Source organism: Pagrus pagrus, assembly GCF_965226575.1.
Source record: "Pagrus pagrus genome assembly, chromosome: 10".
NCBI classification, from domain to species: domain Eukaryota; kingdom Metazoa; phylum Chordata; class Actinopteri; order Spariformes; family Sparidae; genus Pagrus; species Pagrus pagrus.
Window position 1 is genome coordinate 8,912,138 of NC_140194.1, and position 17,873 is coordinate 8,930,010.

Here is a 17,873-nt window from a genome sequence, read left to right on the forward strand (position 1 = left end):
AAGAGGACCATAACTGAGCTGCAGCTCTGCAGGGACATGTTCAGCATCACTGTAGACAGTTGTGGCCTAGTTTGTGGTGTCAGACTGTTTAGGTGCATGACAACCACAAGGCCTCATTAGTTCAGCTTGTCACTATTTACATTTTTTTTAACAATTAAAGTGATGCATAGTAACCTACTCCTGAGGTCAATAGTGTCAATTATCAACTTTTTCTTGCAGAAATTGAAGGGCAGAGTTAGAAAGTAACTAAGTACATTACTTTAGTAACTGTTGTTATGTGCAATTTTGAAGTTACTACTATTGTGTTTTCATTTTATACGTCTACTCCACATTTCCAAGACAAATAATGCAGTTTTTACTCCAGAACACACATTTGAACCAACAACACTACTGTTTACATGTTAATGCATCAATTATAATGATCCAATAATATAATAAAATAACTCACAGGGGCCAATACTTATATATTTTACTTAAATAACTCTGTCAGTGCAGCATCGGCTCACAGACAGAGCGCCTGAATATGCTTTAGTTTTTGCCTGGCAGGGATTATGAGAAGGCGACAGCTAATGCTGAATTTTTCAACAATTGTTGTTTGCCAGGTGATGCAGCTCCACAGTGTTGCAGCTGCAGATGCACATACGGTAAAAAATAATGAATGTGCAGATCTGTAACCTGACACACTCGAGTCGAGCTGTGCACCAGGTTATGGATAGGGCACAACATTTTTTTTGTAGTTATCCTTTGCTGGGGTTCATTTAAAGCTTATTTTAGTTGCAAATTCGTCTTACCGTGCCTACTTTTGTTCATGTCACAAATAAATGCACCATTTTTTGTAAACAACAGTATGGCCTAATTACATCAATGCTGACATAGTGAGTAGAAATCACACATTCACTACCTTGTACCTTTCCTCTCTTTACATTTAAATTTAGGGCATTTAGCAGACACTTTTTACAGTATATTCATTCATACACTGATGCAAGGTGCCGACCAGCCCATCACGAGCAGTCTGGGGTTCAGTGTCTTGCCTGAGGACACTTCGACATGCAGACCAGGGGAATCGAGCCAGCGACCTTCCGATAACAAGACGCTGGCTCTACCCCTTCCCACATTCACCCATCCAATATTGTAGTATTAGAGTACACACAGGTAGGCCTAATTTGTATTTACACTACTCAAAATGAGTCAGGGATATTGGGATACGGGTGCATATATATGCATGCAATAAAAGTCAAATATAATATATAATATGTTGCATTATTTTGTGGGCACAAATATATTCAAAAAAACACAGAATAAAAATCCAGATATGTCAGAAAAATAAGAAATAATCAACTGAAACACTAAAATAATAAATAAAAAAATATTATTTTAGTAGTGTATATCTAACAGGTGATAATGGACAAGGAAGAGCTGTGGAAAAACAAACAAACACCACATTTTTTTTGTTTGTTTGTTTATTATCAACAACAACATTAAAGTGGTCCCTGGGCGTCAGAAGGACAGACAGTGAGCGACGGTCCCTAAACACGTGTCGCACTATGTGGTGTCCATAAGCAGTTTCTCGTGATGAAATTGTATTTTATTGCATCTTATTTCACAATTTATTTATTTATTTACGTATTGGTAGTTCAACTTCCTCACAAAGAAGCGGATAATGTGAGTGATATCACGTTTTTACCGCAGTAACGTGATGTTTTTACGATGAACCGTTAGGATGACAGCCGTTAAACAAACACTGAGTTGGTCGCACGCGCTTGATGGACAGCCGAACTTTTGATTACGTTCTAGGTGTCCGCCATTTTGATTTCCAAATCTGACAGCTCCTTTCCTTTTCTTCTTCTTCTTCTTCTTCTTCTTGTCCGCCTGCTCTCAAGTAAAATTCGGACCGTGTCAACACAGCCGCTCGGGCAGGCTAACGTCCGTGTATCCGGCTGTGTAAATGACATTGCAACCGGGGGAGGGGTGGGGGAAAGAGAAAGAAAGGGTTGATATCTTCCAAGCTAACAAACGCAGTCATTAACAGCCAGCTATGGGCCTCTGGGTGACCTGACAGCCCAAAGTCGTTGCCAGTTCATGTTGCGGATGATAAAATGGACACACGGTAAGAGTGGCTTGTTTAAAAGGGGGGAGGGAGGTTGAGAAAAAAAAAGGAAGATGTAACCTAAGGTAAACCCTCCTCGCTGTCAAGTGGTCGGAAGACGGTTACGCTATCAGGAGGGACATCGTCTCACCTAGCCACGCAGCCGTGATAAACAACACACCGATGCTAGCTTGCTCATCTTGATATAAACATCGCCTGCTACCCGGTACCGTATTCAAACAGTTGCTGCTAACGTTAGCAAAAAGATGATTTGAGACGTTTGCTAGCGGGCAGGTTTACGATGTTCGTGCAGGGTGAGTGAAAGGCACCGTCGTTGATAGACAGGGTTGATAAGAGGAGATACGCTAACTTAACGTGAAGATATGATAACTGTCTTGATAAGCTAATCAACCTGAATACTGAGTGTTAGCCTGTTGTGACTAATATCCGTTAATGGCTAATTGTAACCGCTACCAGCTGATCTCAGGATGCAAGACAGGCCTGTCTTACAGCTGAGCATCGTTAGAAATTTAAAATCCATAACTAACAAAAGGGGAAGGATGAATCGCTGGAGTTCATAGTTTGAGCTTTAAAGCACCTGTTTAGCTTCAACATGTTTATAAAAGGTCTGGGTAAACAAGGGCAGCACACTCAGGAGATCGTTAATGTTATGCAATCGATTGTGATGGTGCTTAGAAATCAGCAAGTTGTGCTAAATGTCTCCTTTTACAGTGTAAAACTGTGTATTCCCCACGTGTTTTGTTGTGTGACTGCTGACTTTGCGGTATCCAGGATCGTGTCCATTTACATGCAGGGCCTTAACCACAATTCAGCAGCATGTTTACCATGGGAAGTGTTTACTGTGAGGGATAATGGGGCTGAATCATGAAGCTGTACTGTTCTCAGCTTCATCTGTGGTTTGATTTGGTTCAGGGGGGGATGTAAGCTTGTGATCCCTACCTGAAAGTCAATGACAAGTGACAGCTCCTGCCTGCCTCATACAGTGTTAAACTGTCATCCTCAACACACCTAGTCTTAAATTGGCATTTTGTAGTAACACCGATGTCAGAAGACTCAATAGTCTGCCCCCCAACTCGCTGTCTTATTTCATATCGAACACTAAAGCTAGGGGATTTGTTTTGTTCTGCATTATTCTTACTCCAGTCTTTATTTGATGTGTGTTTCTATTCTCAAAGCAAGCTAAGTAATGTCAATTACGCAGATGTGCAGCATTAACTCAATCACAGATGCATTGCTTCCTGCTCTTTCCAGAGTGCAAGCCTAGTCCCTGCGCTACTTACGCCGACTTTAACTGTTCTTCTGGCTTCTAAAGAAGACGGAGTAAGTCTTCCTGGAAGTGACTCGTTAACCTTTATTATTTCTCATTTGTCTCGTTTCTCATTACCAGGTCGAAGCCAATCTCTCCTGGGTTTGTGTGTGTGGTGTTAGTATGAGTCAACTGGGTGTGTTTGTGTCTCCATTTTCTCAATTTGCTGATGCTGATTGATGCGCAGGCCATGCAAAGTTAATAAGGCAAATGGCTGTTTAGCAAGATTGAAGAGGATACTAGTCCTTGTCCAAATGTAAGAGCATACAGTATGTTTGTATCACGAAATTGTTCAGTGCACATTTGAAAACGGTGCCACTAACTTCTACATGTATGCCTGTCACATCCTCTTTTCGTCAGCAGCTAAGTGTATGTGCCTATAACGTCAGCCATGTTTTGGAAGTTTGATTTGCACACGTCTTCTCACCTGGAGGCTTTGCTGGACAAAGAGGATGTCACTCTCATCGAGCTCATGGATGAGGAAGATGTCCTGCAGGAGTGCAAGGCACAGAACAGGAGGTGTGTTTAGTGTTAGCTTTAGCGCATCAGCAGCACATTATTATTATTATTATTATATTATTTCAGTCTCCAGTTATTTCTGCTGTTGCTAACTGGTGCTTCCCCTCTCATTATTATGGATTTGTAGGCTTCTCCTGTTCCTGTGCCAGGACCCTTGCATGCAGGAGCTGGTCCGTATGATCACTACAGAGCCCCCTGCTGGTGTAGAGGAGATCAAACGCTTCAAGTAGGTGGTGGTGTTGAATGTGCTGTCCTGTATCCAGGAAAAATGTGTTTTGCTGGTGCTGCACTACATCATATCTCTTACCAGCAATTTTATAGTAAAGATGAGAGCTTGAGTTGGCTCAAACCTGTAAAAAGAAAAAAAAAAAAAAAAAGTTCGTCATCTGAGCCATTTGTAAGGCATTCAAAATGGAAAAACTGTTGGATAATCAGCCTGTAAAAGACAGAAATCCTGTTCCAGAAAATATATTTTTTTCCAGTTTACTTTAGTAAGTAAAGTAGAAAATAAGAATTGATTTTGCTTCTGCTTGGTTTTACTGCCAGGTGTATTCTCTCTTATTTATTCCAGGTATCCAAATATAGCATGTGAGCTGTTGACATGTGATGTGGGAGTGATCAATGATAAGCTGGGTAACGAGGAGCCCCTGTTGGAAACGCTGTATGGTTTCCTGGAGCAGCCATCCCCACTTAACCCCCTCCTGGCGTCTTTCTTTAGCAAGACAATTGGGAACCTCATCACACGGAAGACTGAGCAGGTAACACACACACATACGCACACAGCTAAATCACAGGGCATTACTCGGAGAACTTGACAGCTATGTTGTTGTGTTGTTGTGATTTAATTCACAAAGTCTGAGGGGTGCTTTCAGCAGGATAATACCTGCTCGCACTGGGAATTACTCTCAACCAAGATGGCTGTGATGCCAACCAGTAGATGCTCCGACACACAAGCAGTGCACATAGTTCAACTGTGTTTTACTGTGTTAGTTGTGGGTCCTGAGGATGTCAAGGTCAGTAGGCTTGTCCATCTACCAATCGGCTTGTCTGTCCAGAACGACATATCTTGCAAACTTTTCTGAAAGCTTTGACATTTTAATGTTTACGTTCCAGAAGGGAGGATTTGAAATTATTCTGGTGACCTCGTGACCTTGACCATTACTTTGGTTCTTTGACGCTTTATTTTGGATGTACTTGTTTGTATAGATTTTTGTATTTGAATACGAATGCTTGTATGTGGTCAGGAGTTGTATAGCGCTCTAATGTTTGCATATTCACTAGTTTGCATTGTGGTTTTGATTTAGGCCTCGCTCTGGCCGGAAAGTCTTTTTCGCTTAGGAACGCTCCTAAATGAGCTGGAAGTATCCAAGTGGCCACTGTTATAAGAGGTGGTTGAAAAGGAAAGGAAAGGTGCCTCCATGCTTCCTTTCTTATCTCCTTTTCAATAGGGTACACTGGGTTGTCCTCAAAGTGCAGTTGGATTCTCTTAGCACTGTGGTTGTCATTTCCTCCGTCCTCATGAATTCTCCTTCTCATCCTTCCTCTACCTCATGAGGTTTTACATCAAGGTTAAAACAAGGGTTCAGGAAAAGAACATAAGAAATACTGTTACTGACTGTTCCACTGCAGGGTTTATGTTGCCAAGTGTCCCAGCAGGTTACATCTGCTGGAATTGAACTGATTGACACTTATTGTCGGTGACAGGGTTAAAACTCTCAACCCTGAAGCTAAATAATTGATTGCACTCTAAAAACGGTGTAGCACAAGCATCTGTGCCGTGCATAGAAACTGAAGCAGAATGAAAAGAGCATTCCATTGCATGTTTGCAAATGTTTTGAAATATATGTTGGAGGTGAAAGGAAATTCATCTTTGCTGCTCTATTCAATAAAAAATTACATTTGGAAGTGTTATATTTCGAGAAACAATATCTTGATAATCTTATTTCTATCTAATAAGTAATCCCAGTGACAACTTTTAACTGATTTCTGGTGTTTCCTCTACGTTCGGTTTTGCTCAGGTGCTTAGTTTCCTGCGACGGAAGGAGGGATTCCTCTCCCTGGTCCTGAAGCATATCGATACATCAGCCATGATGGATGTGCTCCTGAGACTCATCAGCTGTGTGGAGCCACCCCCACTTCGGCTTGAAACACTTACTGTATGAGATAAATTGACCCACATTCATATTTTACACGTAAAACACTGATATTGTTTGCAGTTCTAATATAATATTTTCTCAACAGTGGCTGAATGAAGAGAAGCTTGCACAGAGGCTCGTAGAGCTCATTCACCCTGAGAGAGATGAAGAGGTAAGAGGGCATCTCAAGTATTTTTATACAAATGGGTAACATTTTAAAAAATACTGTTGCTGGCCCTCACAGATAGAGGATTTACAGGCCTGTGTGTTTCTCTCACAGAGGCAGTCCAATGCATCTCAGACTTTGTGTGACATAATTCGTCTGAGCAGAGACCAGGCCAATCAGCTCCAAGAGATGTCACAGCCTGACCCTCTGCTGACTGTGCTGGAGTCGTAAGTCAGACAGATACACACACACATACACATGCTCGCACTCCCTTTACAGGATGTGGAGATATACTCCATTGTGTTCCTGCAGGCAGGAGTGTGTGGAGCAGTTGTTGCAGAATATGTTCTCAGGAGAGACTACTGAGAGCTGTATCATCAATGGGATTCAAGTTCTTCTCACATTACTGGAAATCAGGAGGCCTGTGTGAGTGTGAGACTTCAAAATGTGTACACGTAATGCTATCTAGTTCTACTTTATATGGATCGCTAAATGATTTATCAGGATCCTCGTCATGTGCTTGATATGTGTTTTGGTCTGTGTTTATGACAGCGTGGATGGTGTAATGGACGCTCAGGGATTTGAGAGAAGTTACACTGTTAACAGCACCATTTTGTTGGCCATCCAACCTCACCTGCTACACTTCCACCAGCTACTTCTAGAGCCACCCAAGGTACATAAACAAAGATATAATCATCTGTATGGCCTTAATATCAGCTAGTGTAGCATGATAACTACAAAAAATGAGTTAACAGATAAACAAAACACACAAGGGCCGGGTCTTTCACTTGCAGAGAGCGAGAACATGCTATTAATATCAAGCATGGTGTTATTTTTGCAGTGCAGCAACCCCATTCTTCAGTAGTTATCTTTGTTGCTCTGCTATTTAGATAACCACTTCTATACATTAGTTGCAAATGTGTAACAAAACTCTGCTAAACCTTGAGACTGTTTTCAAAGTTTCCAAACTCCTGTCTGCCATCTATCTGTGTATTTTTAGCGAAATCCCATGCTGACTACCCTGGGTGTGCTGGAGGAGCCATTAGGGAACACGCGTCTGCACGTAGCCAGACTGGTGGCCTCTCTGCTGTATACCAGCTCCGCTAGCCACGCAGTAGTAGCACAGGAGCTCTGCCGACTCAATACGATGGACCTACTTCTGGTGAGATGAGCAGAGGTGTTATATTTTCAGAGTACAATGTTGAGAAAGTGGGAAATGTTAAATGTCTCATTGGAAAATGTGTGCCTTTTTTTATTTTAAAGGACTTGTTCTTCAAGTATACGTGGAACAACTTCCTGCACCTCCAAGTGGAGCTTTGTGTTGCAGCCATCCTCCGGCCATGTGCCCATGAAATGAGGCTTCAGCCTGGCTTGGGAGCCCAGGAAAAATTCAAGCCTCCTCAGGATGCTTCTCAAGAGCAGGCTGTGACTGAAACCCCTTCTGAACCTCCGGTCACCACTGAAAACTCTGCACATAATCTGATGGTGACTCATGTGGGTGTCTGTTTGTGTTTGAAGCAAGAGGCTTAAGTGACATTTGATCTAATGGCTCGTTTTGATTAAAAACAACTGATTGACTGAATCTTTGTCTCTCACAAGTTGTTTCAGCACTGCCACCTTGTCCAGAGGATTCTCGAGGCGTGGGAAGAGAATGATAAAATACAGTAAGAAGCTTTGAAATGATGTTGTTTTTGCTAGCAGGCAGTAACATATGGGGTTCCCTAAGTGTGGTACTTCTGTGTTCAGGTCTGAAGGTGGTATGAGAAGAGGATACATGGGACATTTGACCAGGATTGCCAACACAGTGGTCCACAACCTGGAGAAGGGCCCGGTTCACACCCAGATTAGTAGCCTCATCACAGGTGTGTGTTTGTGGAAATAAAGTTATTGTAATACTCTGCCTGAATATATTTTTCTAAATGCTACTGTTCTTGCATGTAGAGCTGCCAGAGGACTACAGAGGGCGCTGGGAAACCTTTGTGGACCAGACCCTGTCAGAAGCCAATAGGAGGAACACCATAGACTTGGTAAACATGCACACATGCTTATCCACCATGTCTAATAGCTGTTTGTAATGAAACACACACTCATTGTGACATTTGTGGTGCTTTTCCACTGTTCAGATTGGCACTGGGAACCCACGGCCATCCTCCGAGGATGATATGGAGAGCCCCTTCCCGAAAGAACTGACACTACAGCAGGTACACAGACATAAGCACACACAAAAAAACACTGAGGGCTTCTGTTATCTGAGACAGTAATCTAATTCTAGCTGTGATGTGTGTTTTAGGCCTTTTCTGACTACCAGATCCAGCAGATGACCGCTAACTTTGTAGATCAGTTTGGCTTCAATGATGAGGAGTTTACTGATCATGATGACAGCATTGGGTAAATTAAAGTACACTCTTATCTGTGTGATAGTGAACTTTTGTTATTGTGTGTCAATTGAGTGATTTCTGCTGTCATTGCAGGGCAACGTTTGACCGAATTGCAGAGATCAATATCAACATCGATGCAGGCCAGGACAGTGTGAGTGTATTTACATGTTTGTTCTATGTAGGTTTGTCCCGAATACCATTTTTTGGGCTTTGATGTTCAGAGCCCGTGAATCACATGCACGTGCCTTTTTTTCATGCGTGCAGGTCATGAGACTAATGAAAGGCTATAGCCCAAAACAAAACAAAAAAAGAGAAACCCAAAGCAGGATTTGGAACCTATTACCATGACATGGGTACAAGTTTCACAGCATTCGGGTCAGCCTTAATTCTCTGACATTGTATTTCTGTGAGACTTCAGGGTACTAGATGTCTTGTTAAGTCTTAAAGATGCACGAATGTATGTCATAGCCACTAAAGGCCAAAAAAATCTAAAACTATCTGACATACACACAACTACAATGGGCCCCACCACCTTACAACTTCCTACTTGCCCATCCCATCGACAGGTCTGCCCTCATTACTTTACAGTCATCTGAGTCGATGCTAATATCAAAAATATTGACGGGTTAGTCCTCCCCTTAGCATTTGTTCTGCAGCATTATGAATATTGATGTACATTGTTTAAACTTAACACATTTCATTTGTCCCCCTGCCCTTGTAGGCTAATACAGCTGTGTTTGAGGCCTGTTCCAAAGAGAGGATTCAGCCCTTCGATGATGATGAAGAGGACATTTGGGAGGAGAAAGAGATAAACTTTGCAACACAAGCCAAGTCCCGTAACAGGTCAGACACACAACAGTAAATACAGATGCTCTCAACATTAGTTTTTGGAATTATTTATTTCAGAATAATGTATGTGAATAAATTGTCCGTGCTCAATCAGACACACTAAAATGTTTTGTTTGATTTAAGGTTTGGTGGATCACAGTCATCCCAGAGCCAAGCAGCCAGTAAACCAGGTGATAGGACAGCAGCATCTGGCAGTGAGACCTCTGACAGAACAGCAGACTCTGACTCTGAGGAAGGAGAAGATCCTAAAGATGACCTGGATCCTTTCTCAAGCCTAGGCCCGCCCGAGACAACAAAGAGTGAGAAATGTCACATTGTATAGTAATGCATAATTTTGTCTTTGACCTATATATTAGGACTAAAGCAGGTTGTTGGCGAGTGTCTCATGTAGATTGTGTTGGGTGCTCTTAATACTCAGGCACTGGCTGGGTTGCAGACTTTGGGGAGGTGAACTCAAAGGCTCCTGCAGCAGGAGTGGGCTTCTCAGCCTGGGACACTCCAGACTCCCAACCAGCTGCCACAGAGGCAGAGGAGAAAGGATGGGCCAAGTTCACCGACTTCCAGCCTTTCTGTTGGTGAGTCTGTGTGTGGTTAAAATATGAGGAGCTTTTCTGAGAAATTGCCTGAAAACATATTAAGGTATTGCTTTGATATAACACTTTTGATAATATATACTAATAATATTTTTGCATGACTCTTTCAGAAATTGTGAAACTGCACATAATAAAACAATTGTCATCAGTCAGCTTAACTAAAAAAGTAGTTTAAATACATTAAATCAAGTTTGTCCCTGTATCACACATCCTGTCCACAGCAAAAACCTTTATTGTGGTGACACAGGCATCATACACGTTAAACAATACAACTTTCAAACATGGATTGTACCCATTGTCTCCAAAAGTATTTAGATATTTTTTTAATTTGCTTTCAATAATTCAAAAGTATATTTTATTTTAGCAAAGGCAAAGACAGACATGGTGTGTGTCTGTCTTTACTTGAGTGTCTGTCTTTGCTTATGCTAAAAAAAATATTAATATTAATATTGTGGGGACAGATTCATCCTTAAATTTCATTAGCTGTGTCTGTAGTTTATTATCTACACTGTATTTTCTGCGGGGTTTCTTATCTGTGTGATTTATGTCCCTAGCTCTGAAACAGGCCCCAGATGCAGCTCTCCTGTGGACTCAGAGCTCAGCGGATCAGACGGCACCAAACCAAACCAGAACCGTAAGTTGCTGCGGCATGGCCTTTTGAGTTATAGTGATTTAGGTACAAATTAAATTACTAATCAGGATTAGAAGCCAGGATTTTATAGCTGGCAAATGTGCAGATATAAAGCCAAAGTAATGTGATAGTAAGGCTCATGGAGTCATATGACCCAAACCTATAAGCGATTGGCATCTTTTAACAACTGCCTCTCTATCTCTTACCGCTAATATGAGTTGACTTCTTCAAAAATTAACTTACATCCACGTTAAAGTCAGATTGTTTCTTATCCGTCACTCTCTGCAGCATGTGTGTGGAGTGTGTGTGTGGCGAGAAAGGCTCCACTGGTGGCGTCAGACAGCTCCTCCTCCAGCAGCTCAGACAGCGATGACGAGGAAAGCAAGACAGAGTCTTCGACCACCACAGAGACCATCACCACGGGGGCTGGCAAGGAGACCATTCGGCTCACCGTGGATGCCAAAAATGAGAGGGCAGTCTTCAGCAGGTACAAACACTCACACTCGAATAATATGCAGCTTCTCTGTCTTGATTGGTACAGTCTGCCCCCCCTGTATCTATCACCCTTCTTTCCCTTTCCCCTCCAAACTTTTCCCATACAATTTTACCTCCACCTTCTCTGTTTTTCTTCTGATATTGCCCTCCTCCTGTCTGTTCCCTCCTTTCTTGACTCCAGAGTATTCAGACCAGCAGTCAGACGGTATGTTGTGCTCGAGGTCCTCTGCTCTGGAGTGTGGAATGTTTTCCTGAAGTTGTTTGAGGGATTTTAAAAGGCCATCACAAGAACAGATGTGCCACATGTTTTCAGTTTGCTTGTTGCATTTAACAGGATGCGATGTAACATTTAATTGTGCCATTATTCAGGACAAGTCTAATTTTCCACAAAAATACACTAACCCACAGCAGGGGACTTGTAGAGAACCTACAGGACCTTCCTCCCGATCCTAGGGCTCATACCACATTCTCAACATGACCCCAGCGACGACCCCCTGGCATGAAACAATCGACTAAGCATCTTATAAATCAAATGGTGCTCCGTTATCTTACTTATGCAGCTGTACCAAAAGATGAGTGTATGACTCACTGTAGTTATATGATACAGATAACTCTTTCAGTCATAACATTGATCCAAGGTGACATGATTTGTTTTCTTTCAGAGCACCAACACTACTAACAGTTTGTCAGATAGCATGCAGTGAGCAAAGGTTGCCACTGATTCAACATTCTAACAAGTCAACACATTAGTTACTAACGAACGTTCACCTACGAGCATGCTACAATTACAGAGATCCTACTTGGAATCTGAGAATAACTACCTTAGCTCTTAGCAACTGTTTGCCGAACTTAAAGTACACATTGGCAGTAACAGAGGAGTGGATGCACGGGGTTGCTGTACGTGCTGGGCATGGTAATGTAGCCAGTGTGGACAGCTGAGAGCAGATAGCTGGTGAAATATAGCTAAAGGCAGAAAGTAGCATCTGGAGTTTTTTCTTTATGGTCAGGTGACGATCCCTTGCTATCCATCCAGTTTGTTACAGCTACATTTGTTTTTGCAGTGAAGCAGATAAGGTGCCAGTAGAGGGACTCTCCATCAAAGACAAGGGGAAAGGCAAAGAGAAAGAAAGCGAAAAGGGAAAGAAACATGGAGATGGTCCCAGCCCCGCTACCGCCAGTCCAGTTCCCCAGTCAGCTTCTGTAACACAGTAAGTGTGTGTGTTTGTTTGTATAAAACCCCAATCTTGAGGGAGTTTAATAAGCAGTTTTCGTTGAGAACTTTCTATTGAAGCTTAGAAAAAGTTGCCAGTGATCTGTGGATTATCCTCAGCAACATGCCTTTTACAGTATTTTCTCTTTTCATAAGAGGTGTTACTGATTTCTTCAACTGTAACTTTCTGGCAGTGTCAGAAGCCTCAGTGGCAGCTAACAGATAAAACCATGTTTGTTTGACTTTTCTTTTACTGTCTTTTTTATCATTTTCTTTTAACTTGCAGAGAGACGCAGCCCTCTGCTAATGGACCGGCCTAATGATGCAGCACAGGCACACACACATACACACACTTCTTACTTGTCCATTCAACACACAGCCATGCCATCTTTGCTTCCTGTTAGCAGCCCTCCAACGCCCTTTGTTTCCTGTACGAAGAATGAGAGATCCTCCGTGTTGAGGTCAAACAGCCCTGAACAGTATGTATGTTGGATAACACAAATCTACATATGGGTACTACTGATCTCTCCTGCACCTTCATGACATATTTAAAACTGCTTCCAAGAGGAATGTGTGTTTTAAAGAACGTTTTCATCTTACCAGACCCCCCCAAAGCAAAATTGTGTTACATATGAACTATTTGAAAATGTGATTTTCTCACAAAACTTGGGAAACACTCTTACCTGTGTTGATGAGCAGAGGCTACACTGAGTGTGCCAGCTGTGGCACTTGAATGCATAAGTGTGAAATTTGACCCTTTTATTTAATTCAGCATCAGAGTTTCAGGTTGTTTGAGCATGTGTGGTCACGAATCACAGCCCAGAGAATTTTCTATCAGAGCATTTGACTGTTTACACTTTACTAAAGAAAACCATCTTCAATTAATCAGCCAAGATTACAAAAGCCAAGATGCTTGCAAAGCTAGCTGCCATTCTCTCTTTAGCAATGTACAAAGCCAGGCAGACATTTTATCAGTGCTAATGTGTGAGTGATCATAATTTGGCTCTTTTTTTCATACATGCTATCAAAATAATTTCTCAGTCCAAGTAAGATTTCTTTGCTTTGATCATGTGGAACATAAATTTGTTAATTTGGAGCATCAGATTTGGGAACATCATGTGTCACTTCCTCCTCAATCCTCTGACTGATTCACGTAGTGTAGAGGTGTGTGTGTGCTGTTGTATCCATGTGTGTAGACACGTGTGCGTGTGTGTGTGTTTGAGCTCTGTCTCAGGTACAGAGTGCATTCTCAGGTCAAAGGAGAGGTATGCAGATTTAAAGAAAGCACACCTGTGTAACACACACACACACAGGGCTGTACACACATGTATATGCAACCAAATCTATACACACATGCAAAAAAATTAAAAAAAAAACACGAGACACAGTGATGTGCACCAATTCATATCACCCTCAGAGCTGTTTAAATGTAATATTGTGAAATTTGAACCTGTATTAGGTTGTGGCTATTCTTGGTAACATGTAAGCGTAATATAAATGTAAACAGTATATATAAACATTATATCTATTTTTGGAATAAATCCAATGTATGGAAAGGCAGTTATTTTGCAGGTTGCAAAGTGTGTATTGTATGTGTGTGTCGTACTGTTGAAATGAGGCAATAATGATGTCTGTGTTTCGGTTAATACCCCAGCATCAGTTCCTGTTCCTCTGCTACATGCTTCCTACGTGGAGGTTTGGGAGTGCGAATGTGCATAAATGTGAGTCCGTAGTCTGTAGTATGTCCTCTGTATTCTTCAACTAAAAGGGTAATTCTGGTTTATTAGAACCTGATTCTTATTTTCTTTCATTAGTTTAACACAAATATCAGGTTAACCAGTCCGATGTGGGGGAGAGAAAGGAAGGTGGTTATTAAAGGTGCAATATGAAAGAGTTTTTAGTTTAAAACATAAAAAGAACACAATGTGATGAAATTACAGTTTCATCTATGTATTGTGTTGTAGGGATATCAGTTGAAGTTAGCATGCTAACCAGCTAGCGCCTTGCTACTTTGTACCTCAAGAAGTTTAGTGTGATAGTAAACGACACCAGTTCTCCCCCAGTGCTCCAAGCCAGAGTCAGCTGACACGACTGTACGCTTAACTTAACTTATTAGTCAACGGCAGCGACAGTTAGCAGCAGTTAGACTGTTACTCTGGTGATATGCTGCCTCCTATATGTTCGGATGAATTCGACAGGTGGGCAATATTTACATATTGCACCTTTTTTGATGCAATGCTTCAACTTTTACCTTGTATCATATCATTTGTACGCACATTTGTTACATGCCATGAGGGATTATTAACTTTAGCAAACTATTTTGATAGTCAATTGTTTGCAAAAGACATGACTTTTTGACTCATTATTTAATTTCGGCTTCTCGATACTAAGTCTGTGTTTTCTTTGTTTGATGTTCTTATAAACTGAATATCTGTCCTATTTCTTGGGGGCAAGTTATTAACAGTTAACTTTTTGAGCACAATTTAATCATCAGAAATCATCATAATCAACAGAAAAACAAGACGGCAGTTGTAATAAACCAGAACTATCTTTTAGGATTGCGTGTGCCAGTCATGCTTTACTTTATCTTTCTCCTCGTCTCTCTCTTTCTCAGGGCAGGAGTTGACTTTAATTGCATATATGCCTACGGAGCAATTTACATAGATTGTTGTATTTATTTTGAAAGCACTTTTTCAAGAAGCACTTTTGGTTTGTATTTGGTGGTGCCACCAAGTGTCACCACATTATTCCCCACTCAAAGAGGTGGGAAGGTTTGACTTGAATGAGTGAATCATGTAGATACTTTAGGATACTTTTCTTCTTCAATGCTTTCTGCCAAAGTGTGTCTTCCCACCAGTTGCACAACTGGGTCTCATAATCTGTGAAGTAGCCTCCTTTTCTTGCAATGCTCTTACAGGTCTAGATTCATCTACAGCGGTCTTCGTTTGATCCCTCGTGTGTTTCTTTCTTTACGTCATGTGATGGAGTTATCAGCGGTCGGGGAGGATGCCGCTTGTCAAAGAAAGACTTTGAAGATTCAACTTAGATCACAGCCATTTTGCTTTTATCCGTTCAGCGCTTTGAGCTGTTTGAAGTGGAACTGCACAGAGAGGGAGCATTGGTTTAAGTCAGGGTTAGAGGAGAAAAACAGGGCTGTTTTATGTCAGGGTGTGTGCGTACAGGGTCAGAATTTGTCATCTCGTCTTTCGCCAAAACCTAAGCACTGCGTCTGACCCTTACCTTTGTGTTTTTGGTGTGTGTGTGTGTGTGTGTGTGTGTGTCCTTCACCTTGAGAGTGCGGTGCGCGTGCAGTGTAGCTACGGGTACGGTGTGATGTTATGCATAATGGCATGAGGTACAATGCAGTCATCTTTTAAGTGCCATTAAGTTTGCACATTATCTCATTCACCTCATTGGGTATGTGCTGTACTCTGCAGTGGATGCCCAACACTTTTAATTGAGAGACAATGGGTGATTGTTACTTCATCCCCATTGGGTGTTATTTAACACTGAGGCCATTTCAAAGTTTAAATCTTTCTTGCATTATAGCTCATTACGTGTGTGTGTGTGTGTGTGTGTGCGTGTGTGTGAACGAAGTGGTATGAAAGACAGCTGTGTTGTAAAATGCCTTTTTTTTGTAAAGTGGACTGATGCTGGTGTTTTTGTTTTATTTTTTTTTCCCATTTAGAGAGTAATGTGTCTGTTATCTGTTGTCAATTTAGCTTGTACATTCAGATATGAACCTAATAAATATGTCAGACCAAGAAGAATCATGAGTCTCTGTTTTATCTCCCATTTGCAGCATGAAACACACACACACACCAGAAGTTTGAGACCACTTTCAAATGTAATACTGTTTTTTCATTATAATTAATCATGTGCGCCAAACAATTCAAGTTAAAAGTAGAATCTTGAAATGTCCATGAATTAAAGAAAAACAAAACTTTTTGATTAGTATTTGCAATTTCCTCCGAGCTTTGAACCAGGACTGGCGCGGCTAGCTGGTTAGCATGCTAACTTCAAAAGACATCTGAATAATGTGTAAGTTCTTGCATATTATGTTGAACTTCTGTGTTGTGCTGGAAGCTGGTCGTTAGTTTATGTTAGCAAACTAAAGTTTCTAAACTAAAGTTAGCTACTGTTTCTCTTTTAGCAGAGCTGAGTGAGGCACTGAGACCAGGAACTCGAGAGCGTGCCAAACATCCTTTTTGACCTTTGTGGAAAATCCGAGTCCTTTACAAAGAAATCCATATTCCAGCAACATTAAGTAACCTTGCCTAGCCTTGTTTCCTCTCCTGAGAAGCTATTATTTGTCCTCTGATATAGTGGTTGATTGAAGTCTTATGTGCTTTATTTAGCAAACTTTATTAAGTGCTTTGGATTTTCCTTCAGTGTTGTTGTGCATGTAAAAGGTCATGAAAGGTAAAAGGCGGAAAGTCCATGCGAACGGGAGCTCCGCTCTCCCACAGAAAACACAGCTCCTGAGGTGCCTGAAACGCCTCGTCAGTAGTCCCGCCTTAAATTCTGTGACTTATTGACATCACACTATGTCACTATGTCACACATTTGCATGATTCATGCCTACATTCACAGTAGAGGTGAAGCGAACTGGAAGCTGAAAGCAAGTCAGAGTCGTCCGGAGACATGGTGAGCTGTGCTGGCTCAGGCCTGTGTGAGCTGACCAATCAGAGCAGCGTGGGTATTCAGAAGGGGGGCCTTAAAGAGACAGGAGCTAAAACAGACCGACAGAGGGGGAATACAGTGCCCCAACACTGGACAGTATGAGAAGACTGATGTGTTTCTTTGAGCATTAAAGCATCTGATTACTTCCAGATATTTCAATGTGTTCTCAGACTTCTGCAGCCTTCTGCGTGTACAGTACGACAACATAGCGAGAGTCTTCAGGAACATGTTTACCTTAGGGGCAGGTGAGCCAGCGGATTATGTTGCATCCTGGTCCATACTGTGTGTCCCAGGAACGATTAACACTACACCCTCACGCCATCACCATCTTCCCTCAGTGCAAACATAAACCTAGCTGTCACATAAATCAATAAAGGTGAGATGAGTTCATGTAGCTGTGGGGAAGAAGAGGAGGAGGAGGAGGAGCAGGACACCATTTATACACCTCACATCTCAACACTTGGAGTCTATGTTTCATTGACTTTGGCTGTGAGTGTATTTTCATTCCTCGGCTCAGGTTCAGTATGTCATCACATTCCTCTAGTTTATGAGTGGAGCCACATACTGAGCACACCTGCTGCTCCCCCCTCCATGAAGGAAGTCACCTTTACCTTGTCACCCACACCTGCCTGCTCTCTCCCTCTCTCTCTCTCTGTCTCTCTGTCTCACTGTGGATAGGAGTGTGTGTGTGTGTGCATGCGGTGGGTGTAGAAGAGGAAGAAGGCGGAGTTGTGTTTTTGTGCTTTTAATGGGGCTGTGTGTGTGTGTGTGTGCGGAGAAACCTGCCTGTCCGCTCCAGAG

The 17,873-nt window shown here is 41.9% G+C and overlaps 1 protein-coding gene across 6 annotated transcripts; it reads left to right on the forward strand.

The window, feature by feature from the left end:
- Nucleotides 1-1,774: 1,774 nt before the first annotated feature.
- ppp6r2b (protein phosphatase 6, regulatory subunit 2b) lies at nt 1,775-16,159 on the forward strand. 6 transcript variants are annotated; one of them, XR_014623344.1, is made up of 26 exons: nt 1,776-2,107; nt 3,495-3,669; nt 3,777-3,932; nt 4,060-4,158; nt 4,504-4,690; nt 5,951-6,088; nt 6,174-6,239; nt 6,348-6,460; nt 6,546-6,659; nt 6,786-6,906; nt 7,234-7,395; nt 7,497-7,727; nt 7,833-7,897; nt 7,980-8,095; nt 8,175-8,260; nt 8,357-8,434; nt 8,524-8,621; nt 8,705-8,762; nt 9,333-9,454; nt 9,584-9,759; nt 9,879-10,035; nt 10,608-10,687; nt 10,973-11,171; nt 12,241-12,387; nt 12,676-14,110; nt 15,307-16,159. XR_014623344.1 is itself a non-coding variant. In XM_084363402.1 (25 exons), the coding sequence occupies exons 3-25, from the start codon at nt 3,805-3,807 to the stop codon at nt 12,707-12,709; spliced, it is 2,766 nt and encodes a 921-aa protein (XP_084219528.1). In that variant the 5' UTR covers nt 1,775-2,107; nt 3,495-3,669; nt 3,777-3,804; the 3' UTR covers nt 12,710-16,159. The 6 variants fall into 6 exon arrangements, 5 of the variants coding, with proteins under 5 accessions (XP_084219528.1, XP_084219525.1, XP_084219524.1 ...); XM_084363402.1 differs by having other exon boundaries at nt 1,775-2,107; nt 7,497-7,718; nt 12,676-16,159; XM_084363399.1 differs by having other exon boundaries at nt 3,774-3,932; nt 12,676-16,159.
- The last annotated feature ends 1,714 nt before the right edge of the window (nt 16,160-17,873 follow it).

What these genes read in the sequence shown, in the direction of transcription:
- ppp6r2b (XM_084363399.1), top strand. Translation starts at nt 3,805, where the DNA reads ATGTTTTGGAAGTTTGATTTGCACACGTCTTCTCACCTGGAGGCTTTG. An exon ending in CTGGAAATCAGGAGGCCTGT is followed by an intron (nt 6,660 to 6,785) that starts GTGAGTGTGAGA and finishes TGTTTATGACAG; the next exon opens with CGTGGATGGTGTAATGGACG. An exon ending in CACCAAACCAAACCAGAACC is followed by an intron (nt 10,688 to 10,972) that starts GTAAGTTGCTGC and finishes CACTCTCTGCAG; the next exon opens with CATGTGTGTGGAGTGTGTGT.